The sequence below is a fragment of the Giraffa tippelskirchi genome, chromosome 3 (assembly GCF_054371585.1).
Source record: "Giraffa tippelskirchi isolate mGirTip1 chromosome 3, T2T-mGirTip1v1.2.pri, whole genome shotgun sequence".
NCBI classification, from domain to species: Eukaryota; Metazoa; Chordata; class Mammalia; order Artiodactyla; family Giraffidae; genus Giraffa; species Giraffa tippelskirchi.
Window position 1 is genome coordinate 125,173,889 of NC_137277.1, and position 15,242 is coordinate 125,189,130.

General features: G+C 44.0%; 1 protein-coding gene across 3 annotated transcripts in view; it reads left to right on the plus strand.

Annotated features, from left to right (window-relative positions):
- The window catches only part of NCKAP5 (NCK associated protein 5), a 1,233,002-nt gene that overhangs the window by 1,158,289 nt on the left and 59,471 nt on the right, over window positions 1-15,242 (plus strand). For 2 of the 3 annotated variants that reach the window (XM_081579258.1, XM_081579257.1), the window contains 2 exons: window positions 2,221-2,535; window positions 5,868-6,004. In XM_081579258.1, coding sequence (XP_081435384.1) covers window positions 2,221-2,535; window positions 5,868-6,004 — 452 coding nt within the window. Of the gene's footprint in view, window positions 1-2,220; window positions 2,536-5,867; window positions 6,005-9,038; window positions 9,172-15,242 lie in introns of all 3 variants that reach the window. The other variant, XM_081579255.1, reaches the window with a different exon arrangement.

Here is a 15,242-nt window from a genome sequence, read left to right on the forward strand (position 1 = left end):
TGAGCCATCGAGTGAACAGAACTCTAGAACTGTTAACTGTTAAATCCAGAACTGAAGCATCCTGAAGACGCTGGGAGGAAATTATTATGGCAGGCAGCCTGGGGCACACGGGGACTGACACATCAAAGCTGTTACATTCCGTGAATCTTTGATCCCCATCCTTTAAGACTGACCCACTTACTTCTGTGTGAGATTGAAATAATTTAGATAGTTAAAATTTCCCCAAGTACAATATATGGACTGCTAAACATGAGGAGTGCCATATATCTAGGTTAGCATGAAGAAAGGACACCAAATTGTGAATAAGAAGATCTTTCTTTTCTGGCTGTGCTTTCCCATGCAAACAGCTGAGTATTTTTCTAAAAGTCTCTTTTGTAGCAATTGAGTTTGCTTAATTGAGGAGAAAATGAGCAGAGAAGATAACGAATAATCTGGGAAGCTGAGTGAGAAGAAAGCTGACTGGGTGGAGGCCCTGAAATGAATGGACCTAAAACTTAGCCCGTGTGGTTCTGGGAAGATCTCAGACTATAGCTGTGTGATTCAGGGCTCCTGAAGTCCATGACTAGTCTCTTGAGATCAGATGGTGTGTGAGATGGCTAAATGGCACCATACTGGAGAAAGAGTGTCTGCACCTTCCTGGTAACTTTCACTTTGGAGACTGAATCCTCTCTTTTGATGGGGACTCCATCTTCCTAAGAGCTTCTAAAACCAAGCACCAAACCTAATAGAACCTATAAAAGTCAGCTCTGTACCCATCTCCACCCCCTTTCTTTTCACCTTAGTTTCCGGAAATTCCCAGAATTCTATTACTCAGGGCAAAGAGGTTTCAGGGGGGAAAGTGGGAATTTGAATAGGCAGATCTGCTCTTCAGATACTAATTGCTGTACATTCAATGAGATTTGTAAGAAAAATCCTCAAAGATAAACTATATACCTATCGTATATCTACTGAAATCTAATAAATATCCCTAGCATATTGTCTATGTCATCATTCATTATTTCCTTCACTCAGCTATTGATGGTGTGCTAAATTTGAGAAATTCCACAGTGAACATATTTTTATTCTCACAACAACTCATAAAGAACTTGAGACCTTGAGGGGTTAAGGATCTTTTGTGGCAAGTTCACACAATTAGTTATTAGCAGAGACCAGACTCCAAGCACCACTGAAATGTTAGTTGTTGAGCCTCTTGGTACAAAGATCATGACATATTCTATTACATTCCTCACCATGCCTAACACAGTGCCTATTCCCCAGCCCTAGACTAAGATGGTAATATAAATTATACTAAAGATGTTTCAGTCTAAGATTGTAATGTGAACAGGAGGCTTTGGGGTCACAGGCAAATCCTGGAAACTATCTCATTAGCTTAGATAAACTACACCTCATTTCAGGAATTAACTGTGTAATAATTTTTTTCAGATATTATATTTTTTGCTGGATAAAAAACATTTTGAAGTTGAGATGTAGCTAGCAGAATATGTCACACATGTGGTGAAATCAGCTTGGTTTGTTTTGGCAAATAGTGGGATCCCTGGAAACAAGAACTCCAAAGGGCACTGATGAGTTTTGCCATTGAGAAAGGTAGATGGAAAGACAGAAAGTGGCCCTGTAATCTTCTCAGTAAGACCTTAGATGGCAGTGGAGTCAAAGGAAGCCCACATGGTAGGTGATGTATTTCGGGGGAATGCCCTTGTAGTACGTGAATTACTTGTCCTTACAGTCAAATTGAGAGGCCAGAGACTTAGTGAACTACTGGATGGATGATAATTCATAGTAAAAGATGCACAATCTCCTTTGTTAGGACATCAGTTCAGTTTGTTATGTGTGCTCATTACTCATCTTATTTCGGTTAATAAATGTCACCCAATTGATTGAAGTCATATGGTTCTCAATTGAAATAAGAGTGAGCAAATATAATTTTTGGCCTCTAATGACTGTTATTTTTCTCTTACAACTCTAGAGAACTGTGCACACTGTATGTACACATGACTCTTGCTGCCAATAATGGCCAGCCTTCTAACTTCATATTATGTTATGAGAATATTTCTGTGTTCAAATAAATGTCTGTTTCGTGCAACTCATTAGAAACTTACTACACCCTTAATAGTACTTCTTCCTTCTCGATATCCCTTTCCTCCAGACCAGATCCAAACGCTCATGATCCTTTTCTCCTTTAATGGGAGCCGTCTCTAACCCTCACTATGTTTCTCTGTCTAGAAGCAAACTGCCAGATGCGGACCCTGGACAGTGGGATTGGAACCTTCCCACTCCCAGACTCAGGAACTCGCTCAGCGGGACGGTACATACGCCAAGCAGACTCCCCTGAGGACACTGACCCCATCCTGTCTCTCCAGCCAGCCCTTTGTGCAGCTTCTTCCATGAGAGCCCAGACCCTTGAAAGAGAAGTGCCTTCCTCTGCAGATAGCCAGGGCTCTGCAGACAACGCCATTGTTCACTCTACATCCGACCCCATCATGACTGCCAGAGGGATGCGACCTCTTCAAAGTCTCCTCCCCAAACCAGCCTCCTCAGGTACAGTGCCCCTTACCTTTCAGATGAGATTGTTTTCTCATCAAAGTCATGTACTTGCTCACAAAAATGGAAAACAGGCAGCAGAAAAGGTTCCCACCAGGTCAGTCAGTGACCTGTGCCCAGTGGAAGTGTATATGCATGAAATCCCTTTATGTCCTCAACCAAAAAGTGACAAAGTGAAGTGAAGTTACTCAGTTGTGACTGACTCTTTGCAACCCCATGGACTGTAGCCTGCCAGGCTCTTCCGTCCATGGGATTCTCCAGGCAAGAATATGGAGTAGGTTTCCATTGCCTTCTCCAGGGAGTCTTCCCAACACAGGGATTGAACCCAGGTCTCCCGCACTGCAGGCAGACTCTTTAGGGTCTGAGCCCCCAAAAGTTACAAAAGTAAGTACTAAACATCATCAACTCTTAGTATTATTTAAGGAGACTAAGTTGCCCTAGTGGCAAAGAACCCACTTGCCAATGTGGGAGACCTGGGTTTGATCCCTGGGTTGGAAAGATCCCCTAGAGGAGGGCATGGCAACCCACTTCAGTATTCTTGCCTGGAGAATCCCATGGACAGTGGAGCCTGGGGGGCTCTGGTCCGTGGGGTTGCAAAGAGTCAGACACAAACTGAAGCGACTTAAACATGCACATGCACATACACACATAAAGGAAACCAGCTGGTAAGCACAGGTATATGGATATATAAATTGATACAGAAAAACCTATATGACATACACTTCAGATTTTATCTTTTAAATCTTAACTCTGAGTATAGACCAATCTAGGCCCAAGACATAAATTTAGCTGAAGTGTTGTTTGCCCTCTAACCAGAAACATACATCTTCTGACATATTCCTATCCTGTTCAAATGTATTTATATGTTGAACTATAAAAAATGTAGTTTGATATATTAGCAGTAGATTGTGCATTAACAACAGTGGAATGGAGGGAGTCTTCTGCCTGAGAAGAACTATCCTTCACTACAGTCAGTTGAAACAGGCTCTCATGATTAAAGACAGGAACAGGCTAAGGGTCAAAGTTTTTTCACTGTTCACTCAAGATTAAAAATATTCATTACAGTTCAGGATGACACTAAATAATTTGTAACTTGTATGGCCCATGTTGCATGTATGATGTGCATAAGCATATGAGCTAGAATTCTGAAGGCTTTCATTTATGATTTGATAATGAGAAAGCAACCACAAGTAGAGATTATACCAGGGGCTTCTGAGAAATTAGAAATGAAGACTTTTCATTAAACATCTTTGAATCAATGTGATTGGGTATTTCCATGGCTGAGTTCTTCCTCCACACAGTAATACTAACTGCTGTGAATGTTTCATCACAAACTTCTGCTCATCTCAAGCCAAGGCTACATTTTAAAAGGCCGGAATGCATATTATTTTTGAAGTAAATGCATTGTTAATTAATGACACAGCCTCCAGAGATTCATGGGCGAAATCGTAGTTATAGATTATGTGCTCCATGCCTGACTAGCCACATGTGTGACCTCAATTCAGCAACTAGCTGCCGAGCAGACTCCATGATTAAACACTGTCATTATAACAAATTGAATAGAAACCGCAAGCCTTGAATTGCTTCATAGAAAGAGAATAGGCAGGAGATTGTTCTGATCTTGCTGCTAATATTCAGTGCTCCAGTTTTCTAAGGTTTGTGTCTTAATTAAATCGTCATGAAGAGTTGTAAAAAGAAAAGTGGTATATGGTAGAGAGTGAGGTCAACACAACGTAGGACGTTTTTGTGCTGTCCATCCTGAAACTTCCTGCCCACCTTAGGATGTTGTCACCATGCGTCAGAGGCAAGGCCTGCTTTCCAAGACTTCTCTCTCTTCTGTGACCATTGGTTACTCATCTTAAAAATTAAGGAACAGAAAGCTAGATGGAACAAAAGGAAGGTAGTTTCACGCAGTCACTTCTGGTTAAAATATGCATTGGAATTGGTTATTTTCTTATCCCCATATCAAAAATGGAAGTAACTGTACAGATCTCCCATTGCTGATGAAAATAAAATTACTTTGCTTCTGCTCACAAGCAAAATGCTACTGAGAGGCTCTCACAGCATGTCCTATTGATAATCATTGAGGCTGGAACAATAATAACAGCTATTCTCCATTCCGACATGAGGAAGAACTACACTCTACAGGTTAATCCGCTATTATGGGTTATGGAGGAACTTTAATTGTTCTCTGCTAATTGCACCCTGGCTACTTAAAATGTAATACTTGGGCCAGTGGCAGCCCCTGGGAGCTTGTCAGAAATGCCAGTTCTCAGACCCCACTCCAGACCACCGAATCAGGATCAGAATCTGAAGTGTTACAAAAGCTCTGGAGGCATATGCACGTGTGAGCTTGCACAGTATTGCCCAGCGAGATCTTTAAGGGCCTCTGTGCAGTTTCCCAAACCACCTATTTCAAAATGATCTTCATCAGGTTGCTAGGAAAATCAGGGCTCCCTAATCAACCATGTTTGGGAAAAGCTGCGAATTCAAATCCTCCCTTTGGAAATCATGACTGTCCCCATCAGCACAATGAAGACTTCGAGAAGTCCTCCAAAAATGAAACCCATTTGTTTATTGTATATTAACACATGCATATGGAATCTAGAAAGTTGGTACCAAAGAACCCATTTGCAGGACAGCAGTGGAGATGCGTACATAGAGAACAGACTTCTGGACACAATGGAGGAAAGAAAGTGTGGGCTGAATTGAGAGAATAGTATGGAAACATATATATTACCATATGTAAAACAGATAGCAAGTGAGACTTTGCTGTGTGACACAGGGAGCTCAACCCAGTGCTCCGTGACAACCTAGAGGGATGGGATGGGGCAGGAGATGGGAGGAGGATTTAGGAAGGAGGGGACATATGTATACCTGTGACTGATTCATGTTGATGTATGGCAGAAACCAACACAATATGTGAAGCAATTATCCTCCAATTAAAAAAAAAAATCTTTTTTTTTCTAAAAGAAGAAATCTATTTGCTATTTGATGTATTAATATAACACTACCTGAAGAATGATCAGTGTTTCCCAAGCAGTTTGCTCACTAAATGCTTGCTAATGTGGAAAGTCTATCAACATCTTGTGGAAAAGTGGTCCAAGGGCAGTTTGCCTTTGGGTCTCCAAGACTGAATATCCTCTAACGATGCATACAATTATGCAGACATTTCTGTTAGCAAGACTTTCAGGGGACAGAATGTTGGCAAATCAAGCTTTTGCCATGTTTGGATCTTTTTGATTATTTCTATATGTCTTCCCCTTCTGCTAAACTTGTAAAGAGTTGAAGAAAGCGGATTATGATTTCATATACATTTCCTCATTTAGGAAAAATCAATTCCCAAATGCAGAGTGGAGCTGAACCAAGGTCTCAAAATTGTTCATCATTCAAATATGTTGGAAACACAATGGCGAGCAAGCCACTTCCAGCCTGGGAGGGTGATGGCACTGCTGCAGAGTCCCAGGTAAGGAGAGATCGCCAGGAAGCACCCTCCATCTGCTGGGCCTGAGTGTGAAAAAATGACCTCCTAACGACTTCTGTGGTAGAGTTAATGTTAAATCAAATTTGTGTGCTTCAGCGAAGAATGACCAAGGCCCACAGCTCTCCTTTTTTCCTGAATTATTAGATAACACTGTGTTTTTATAACTCAACTGCTTCTGCCCATCTACACCCTGACTCTCGAGGTAAGGATTCTCTGCCCTGATGAGATGTTGTGGGATTGTCATTCACTCTCCCAAACCGTAACAGCACCACTTAGAATGAGTTCATGATTATTTTTTCATTATCTTATCAGTTACATTAACTTTACCTTGCACCTATGAGACAGGTAAAGCAGGCGTGATTATATTCCCTTTAGGGATTAAGAAACTGAGGCCTGGAGTGGTCAAATGATTTGCTGGGGTCAGTGAGACATGTGTTTCTTCAATCCCTGTCATTTTTGCAGTCCTTCGTCCTTCATCATCCCTGAGATGGCACATGCAAAGGCCTCCTGGCATGTGATGGGACCTGGGGAGGAGCTCAGGGCTCAGGGACTCTTGAGTCTTCTCCAGGAGCTACATGGTATTTCCTCCTCATCACCCTCCCGCTTACCTCTTCCAACTCATTACCTGGGCCATATTCAGCCTGTACACAATTTCTCACCTTGTCCTTGGGCTGGCCCACTTTGGGGTCTTTGGTGGTGCCCACACACAGTGAGAAGAGTGGGTGGAAGGACGTAAGAGTCAATCACCAGAGCTTCCTGTCCCTTCCTTGACCCTTCCTGCTTCTGCCACCTCAGCTCTCCCACTCCTGGTATTAGTAAGCCCCATTACTATTTCTACTAGGGTTTCTACCCAACCATGATGAGCAAATACCAGATTAGCCCACATCAGAGATCCCACATAGCCAGTGTGGTAGAGCCTTCTTTCAGCCTTTAACACCTCGGTATGGAAATGGGAACCTTGACAAGTAGGGGAAGTGATCCCCTGGGCCCATAGCCCATAGTGTACAGCAGAGGACACCCGCTTCAGAGATGCTGGACTATGGTCAGGGTCCAAAGGTAAGTTACTATGGCACTAGGATTAGAACTCAGCCCTCTGAATTCCATGTCCAGCACTCAGAACAGGGGTCTGAAAGGCAAAGGAGTAAACAAGTGTGTTTTGTCATGCCTTAATCAGACATAGAAATGTTAGGCTTTTCTCAGTTTCCTCTAAAGCAGTAGCTGCCACATGTGAGCAGACATCAGAATCATGCAGAGGGCTACACATCTTGCTGCCTGCCTCATGCACCCAGAGTCCAGTTTGGTATAGATGGGGTGAGATGCAAATACTTCTAATAATTTCCCAGGTGATGCTGATGCTGCTGGTCCACAGAACACACTTTGAGAAACAGTGCTTCAAGGACTCTGTGCTAGCTTTGTGGAACTAAAAAATTTATAAAACTCTAAAAGACACCCAGACTCGGAGGGGAAACAGTTCAGAAACAACAGGTAGTGATAGTGGTAAAGTGTTCAAGCAATTTCAAGATAGTAATAAAACAAAAGCAAAAAAAAAAAAAAAAAAAGAGGGGGTGTCACTCAATGCTGGCAGGAGGGAGCCTCTATGAATATTCATATCCCCAACACACCACACCTCTCTGGGGTTCCTTTCTCATCGTCCTTCACTAGCTCAGTCCATTGGAAATCCTGCATGGTCTTGTAAGAGTCATCACTGGGGCTTGGAACTCATAATTCTGCTTCATTCACTGCTAAGGAGGGAAAGTGTGAAGTACAGGTGAGCTTTATATTTCTAGTTCCAAGTACAGTGGTTGGTTCCATTCATGTCTCTTGAATAGAGGGATGAAAATGCATTTCATCATACCCAGCTTCCTGCCGGAACTCTAGACACGGGCCTCCCTTGGAACCACTGCTGTAGACCTGTCATCCTTCATAAATGTCATCCTTGCTAGATCGCCGATATCTCCTGGATTGAGCTCTGTACCCCCAGAACCTAGGACACCACTTAACCTAGAGTAGGTACTAAGATGCTTAGCACAGAATCTTTGTAATGGGTGGAGAAATGATTAAATGAATGAAAGAATAAAGGAAATGAGTAATTGCTTGGAATCATAACCCTAGATAAAGGAGCTTACATCCTAAAATATGTTTTTATCATTTCTAACCAAATGGCACCCTCCCAAACAGATTTAATTTTAGAGACACATCCCACATATCTGTGCATAAGCTACCTGGGATGGGTATAGAATAATTGGTCCTAAGAGGGCAGTCTGCAAATGTAAAAGAAAGCCCCAAATGCTCTTGATTCTACACAAAGGGGTTGAGGTCTTAAAACCAGTATTCTGCTTATGTGCACAGTGTGAAAAACCATCTATACAATTTCAGCAACCTCAACAGTTCCTGAACTTGGCTTTATTGCCATACCTGTGACATCCTCATGGGTCATGTCGTATGTTCATGTGAGCAAGAGAGGAGACCGACTCTCTTGACCTGTGAACTGTTAGTAGATGCAGTGATGACGTATAACCCTATAGAGCCAGCAATTGTGTACTTTCCTAAAGGCTTTTAGTCTTTCAGGGACTGGAATAAAATTATGTATTGGGCAAATATTTATTCTTTTGATCCCAAGGTTGATTATCGTCATACTCTCTGATACTTGAAAGCTAGTGGTGAGATCAGCTAAATAAATAAGCCATTAGGCTTGGGACAGCAGCTCTAATGGGCACTTCAGAAAAATAAGATGCCATAAAACAGTGTACAAAACCCAGAGGGGGTAACCGTGGGGACTGTCCCATAGCTGGACAGTGGCAGCATACAGCTTCATCAGCACATTCCCATTTCTGCAGCTCTGATAACCTAATAGAATGCACCAGTTCCACATGAGACAGATCAACGGACCAGGCAGTGAGGGTGGGGTGATGGGGTTAGAATTCTGTGCACAGACCAGATATGAACATCCTCGCAGGTTGCACTGTCCATTTTGACTTGCATGAATAATCTTAACAGTCTCATATTACTCATTTAGGACAAGGTACCCAGAATGTGTGCATACTCTGCCAGCGGTGGCAGTGATAGTGACAGTGACCCGGACTATGGAAATAATGGCTTTGGAGCTGGAAGGGGCAAGTTAGTAAAAGCAATGAAGAGCGCCACCCCAGGTAACACCCGCCGGGCCCCTGGGAAATTTGGGGTGCCTTGCTCTTGGGTAGCCTTCGATCATGCCTTTCACCAGGCTCTGTTTCAACCTCACTTAGATCTTACATCTTAGTTCCACGTCTCTCCTGAGATCTAATTTCCTGGTACTTACGGAAGATTGTCTACGCGCATCAATTTGTTTTCTGGTATTATCTTAATGACATTGCAGTGCAGTCTGAAAGGATTTTATTTCCAAATCTGGCGTCTCCCAAAAAGTCTCCAATGGAGTTATCTTAGGAATGAAGGGATGGCTATACAGATAACTTTGTTCTTAATTACACGCTTTGGCAAGTTAAATCACCCCATGAGCTATGGATGGGGTGTTCCAGGCTCTCTGCTCATATCATGCTCTGTAACTCTGGACCTGTTACCCATTATGATCAGGTCTTTTTACTAGGCTCAAACTCCCTCACATTATTTTTATTTGAAAGAGAATTGGCACTAGAAAAGCCTTCATCTCGAGGCATTTAAAAATATATATAGTCAGATGGCATTTCCTTACAGATTCAAGAGGACAGATGACCCCTAACACAGAGTGTGATCCAGGATCTGCTTATCTCCTGATCCACTCTGTATTATCAGAAATACTTTAATGAATCAATGAAGAATCATTCTTTCCATACTAATCAACTTTTATCAAATACTAATTTGGCAATTATCTATTGTAACCATGACTATCCTTTTTAAAGCAAGTCTGGTATGTTACTTTTGAAAAAAATAAATTAACTAGTAATTATGTGTGTTACCAGTTTTCCACTTGTCTTGGCATTTGTGACACGTGGGGTAAGATGGGCGTGTGAGAATAGTCGTTAACCTAAGCCTCCTTTTTGTTCCTTGCATCCTACAAGTCACCAGAGAGACAGGACCAATGGGTGGATCCTGCAAAGACTTACCAACAGGGAAGTGGCTAATACCCCTGGCGTTTTAGTTAGGCTACTGTCCTTGTAAGCTCTCAGGGGTCTGTCAATGTCCCTCTATTGTAACAGTTAAGGGGAAGGGGAATTAATCGTCAAGGGTCCTTCTCCATGAAGATGCTGAAGGCCAGGCCAATTCCTGGTCTAACTCCTCCCTTGTGCTTAGCATGGGTCCACAGTGAATAACCTCACCTCACTGACCCTTAACTGTTCTTCCTGGCTCTAATTTCATACATTTATTGAACAAATACTTATTAAAGGCCTCCTCTGGGCCAGCTTTCTGGCAGTGAAGGAATGAACAAAGATCTCTGCCAGGCAATAAAAGATAGGTATTTATTGATGGTGTTTGGTTGCTAAGTTGTGTCTGACCCTTTGCTACCCCATAGACTGTAACCTGCCAGGTTCTTCTATCCATGGGATTTTCCAGGCAAGAATACTGGAGTGAGTTGCCATTTCCTACTCCAGGGGATCTTCCCAACCCTGGGATCTTGCATCTCCTGATTGGAATAAACTAGTAAATGAATATATTTTGTTGAAAGGAGATATGGAAGAGACAGGTAAAGCAGGATAGGATATGGAAGAGCAGGACTGCTCAGGAGTGGTGGTTGGTGGGACCGGAGCGGGAGGAGGGGTTCAGATGTTAAAATTTCAATATAGCAGTCTGAACAAGACTCACTGCTGTTGTTGTGTTAATTACTCAATCATGTCTGACTCTTTGCAGCTCCATGGACTGTAGCCCTCCAGGCTCCTCTGTCCATGGGATTCTCCAGGCAAGAGTACTTAAGTGGGTTGCCATTTCCTTCTCCAGGGGATCTTCCTGACCCTGGGATCAAACCTAGTCTCCTGCATTGCAGGCAGATTCTTTACCATCTGAGCTACCAGGGAAGCCCAAGGCTCACTGAGAAGGTGGTATTTGAGCAGAGATGTGGAGGAGGAGAGAATGAGCCCAGAAGACATCTAGGGGAAGCGCATTCTCAGCCAGAGAACAATCAGTGCAGACACCTTGATGCTGGGGTGGCCAGTGTGGCTGTGGCAGAAGGAGGATGTTGGAAGACTAGGAGATGAGGTCAGATAAACGGAGAAGGAGTCAGAACTCTTATAAGGCCTTGCTCACTTTTCTGAGAACTTTGCTTCTCCCCTGAGAGCCATCCATGGGGGCCTTTGGGCAATCAGAACAGAGCAGTGGCATGATCTGAGATGCTTTCCAAGGACCACTCCAGCTGCTATTTTGAGAAGACTGAAGAAGCCAGGTCGACTAGAAGGCCATTATACTTATCCAAGCAAGATGTGTTAGTGGCTGAGACCAAGGTGGTCCCCGTGAAGGAGTGGGCAGCACGGGCTAGTAATAGGACTGTCTGTAATGAAGAGTATGTTCTGTATCAGCTCTGTCTAGTACTATGGCCATTACCCACACAGGACTCAGGAGTTCTTGCAGTGTGACTAGTGTGAGAATAGAACTGGATTTTTTAATTTAATTTTTTGCCATAGTTTCTCTAAGAGCTCCATTTTCCTCTATTTTAATGTTTTTATTTTAATTAACTTTAAATATTAATAGCCAGATCTGGGACACTGTACAGGGCAAGGAATGACAATGGTCTCATTCCAGTTCTAATTAAAAATACAATACAAGTTATTGATAGATTGACTGGGGGAGTGAAAGAAGAAGCAGGGTCGAGGGTGGCTCCCAGGTTGGGGTCCTAGAAAGGACAGCCATCTATCCACTAAAATGAGAAGACTGAGGTTGTAGCTTGAGGAAGCTGATCGGTAGTTGATGCTGAGTTCAAGGTGCCCATTAAGCAAGCAGAGGTGTGAGTATGTTGCCCACCAAGATTCTTGGCCTCCTTCATCAATAGAAATTGATCAGAGGTCAGATAAGATATTCAAGCAAGGCTTTATTAGGGTTCCTGCTGCAGTAGTGGGGAGTGAGAACAAATACCAGGTTCCCTTGCTCACTCCCCAAGGAAAGGAGGCAAGCTTGTTCCTTATATGGGGTGAGGGTAGAGGTGTGTCCAGGAGTTGAGCCAGAGGGATGGCTTGGGTGGTTTGCCCACCTCTTAGATTGTGTTGTGTGCAGGAGGAATGCACAGTACCCTGCTTTTGCTCCAGGCCCTTTGTAAGTGACAGTGGAGGTTTTTTGGTCTCTATCTCATGTTCCAGAATCTGTCCCTAACTGCATGCACATGCAGTTATTTTTAGTCCCTTATAGTTTCTCTGTACTTTGTTGCTCGAGGAGAGGTGTGTCCAGGTGAAAGCACTGCAGCACTGCAGCAAAGGGTCCCAGGTCCCAGGCCTCTCAGATGGTCGTGGGCTGTGTGAGTCTGGAGCTGGGCAGGTCAAGTCTGGTCTGGAGAGGTAATTGGATGTCAGTGTGCCAACAGCATCCAAGGTCCTGGGTCCCGCTGAGATCAGGAGGGAGCCAGAGACGAGAAGAGGAAGAACCAGCAAAGGAGACTGGGCAGGAGCCAGCAGTGAGCAAAGAGGAGGAGCCTGTGGCATTCCTGAAGCTGAGTGGGGAGAATGTGTCAAGGAAGAATACCATGGTTCAATATGCTACTTGCTAAAAAGAAGGACACAGGCTTCATACTGAGACCTATCTCTCACTCTGACAGTTGGGGTTCTGGGGGAAGGAAGTGGGGGTGGCGGAGGGATGGTCTAAAGGCAGTTTGAAAACATCTTCAAAAAGGAAACAAGATTAAGACAGGTTGATTCTGAATGAGGATGACAAACCTGAGTATGAAAGAAATCACTTTAGGGCCCAGAGTTTTAACCTAGCTTGTTTAAATGAGGTGTGCAAAGCAATACAGAATACATGTTAGGTGATGGCTGTGGATCTTGGTGGACAGAAAACTTGCTCCTTTAACTTTTTTTCTTTTTTTTTCTACTTCCCTGCAAAATGAAGCAAGTCTCAGCGTTCTCTCTATCCTCTTCGTGCTCATCCTCTCTCCTCCAACCAGAACAAATCCCTATTTGAGAGGTTTCTTTCACTCTGTTGCTATAGCCTCTGGGCACATTGGTGCTTCTTGGGAATAAGATGCAGAGTAACCCTGGAAGCAGCACAGCCAGCACAAAGATCAGTCCCTCTCACCAGGAATCTGCCTTCTGTCGGTAAAAATGGGACTTGTTGCCAGAGCTCTGCCATCTGTCCACCCTGACCAACCCAGCCACCCCCAGCTCCAGCTGATGTCAGTGCTGCCAGAAAGAGAAAATGTGTACAGACAGCTGGCGTGGCTCTGGGTGTGTGCTGGCTTCCTGCAAGCCTGGAAAGGGGCATTTAGGGTTGATGCAGCACCAGTAACTTTTTGGATATTGGCAAAGTTGATAAGAAGATTGAAACGAGAAAAACACAGAAAGGAGCGCATGCCTTACGTAGGTGGTAGAGATTTTCTTCCCTTTGGAGTCACAGTTTTGTCTTGCTCTTATCTCCTTTGTCTGCAAGGTGAGATTACCCTTCCCCCACACCTCCCCCATGAGCTGGTTCACTCTTTCAGTAACAAGGTTTGTAATAGAGATTCCCAACCCGCAGGATGGGATTTTCCATATCTTAAAGCCTTAGTGGAAGTTGTCCCAGACAGTTGGCCTTTCTCAAACACACGGTCTTTCCCTGGTCCCCTGAAACATCCCTCAGGTAGAGGAGGGTACCTGCCAGTGGCAATCTGTCCTCCAAGGCTTCTAGAAAATGGGCACTCAGTAGCCTCTACCTCTTATGCAAGAGTCCTACTTTCTAAAACCCTGCCTATGGGCTCATAAAGGACTCAAGTAAATACGTGTCTTTACTTTCACAGTTGGTTTCTATAGTGTGACTTTGAAATATGTGTAGAAATCCCAGGTTGTTCGTAGAGAGGCAGCAGAAGAAGCAGGATTTAGGAGCTGGTAGGTGGCACAGCGGATGAGGGAGTGGGCAAAGTAAGTTTGTGGCTTTGTTTCCATGGAGCTATCCGTTCTAAATTGCCATGTTGGGCATAACAAACACTCCTACCCCCTTCCTGCAGGTAGGACCTGGGAGAAGGCAGGAAGGAGCCAGGGACAGAGGTGGGATGATGAAGGACAGGGAGCAGACCAGGGCCAGAATGTAAAATAGGGACAGCCCAGCAGAGTTGCAGCAGTGAAGCCCAGTCTCTGTGAGGAGGAGGGAGGAGGAATCTCACATCTGACTGAACACCCTGGATCTCACACCTAAAACAGCAATTTCTCTAAGACCCCTCCCCTAAGCTTCAGATTCATCCATCTGGCTGCCCACCACCATCACCTACCCTGCCAGGTATCTCAAGGGCAAAAATATAAGCCAAAACCTCTCTTTTTCACTGTAGAAATATCTGTTTCCCCTGCTCTCTGTCTTAGCTGATGGTCTCACCATTCTTTTAATACAAACCATGAAGCTGAAAGTTTTCCTACACTCTTCCTTCTCTTGCCTCCACCTCCTGGCAGTCCCAAGGTTCTGCTGGCTTCTTGCTGAGCTGCTTCTCAAACCTACCCATCCTTTACCCTTTCTACTGGTGCCCCAGTAGTGCCTTCATTTGATCAGCACGCCCACTGCCTCCTTGCACCCCTCCCCGCTCAACTTCCTGTCTGTCCCATTCATGCTGCCACAAAGTATAAAATCCCATCATATTCTTCCTTTGCTTAAAATCTTTCTTATTCACAGACAAAATCCAGTCTCTTCCACTTGCAAGATTCACAAAGCCCACTTTGGCCTTGCCTCTCTGACTTCATCTTTCTCCATTTCCTGTCTTAAACTTTGTTGTTGTGAAGTCGCTAAGTTGTGTTCAACTCTTTTCGTCCCCGTGGACTGCAGCACTCCAGGCATCCCTGTCTTTCACTGTCTCCCTGAGTTTGCTCAAATTCATGTCCACTGAGTCAGTGATGCCATCCAATCATCTCATCCTCTGTCACCCTCTTCTCCTCCTGCCCTCAATCTTTCCCAGCATCTAGGTCTTCTCCAATGAATCAGCTTTTTGTATCAGGTAGCCAAAGTATTGGAGCTTCAGCGTCAGTCCTTCTAATGAATATTCAGGGTTGATTTCCTTTAGTATTGACTGGTGTGACCTCCTTGCTCTCCACGAGACTCTTAGGAGTCTTCTCCAGCACCACAGTTCAAAAGCATCAATTCTTCAGCACTCTAG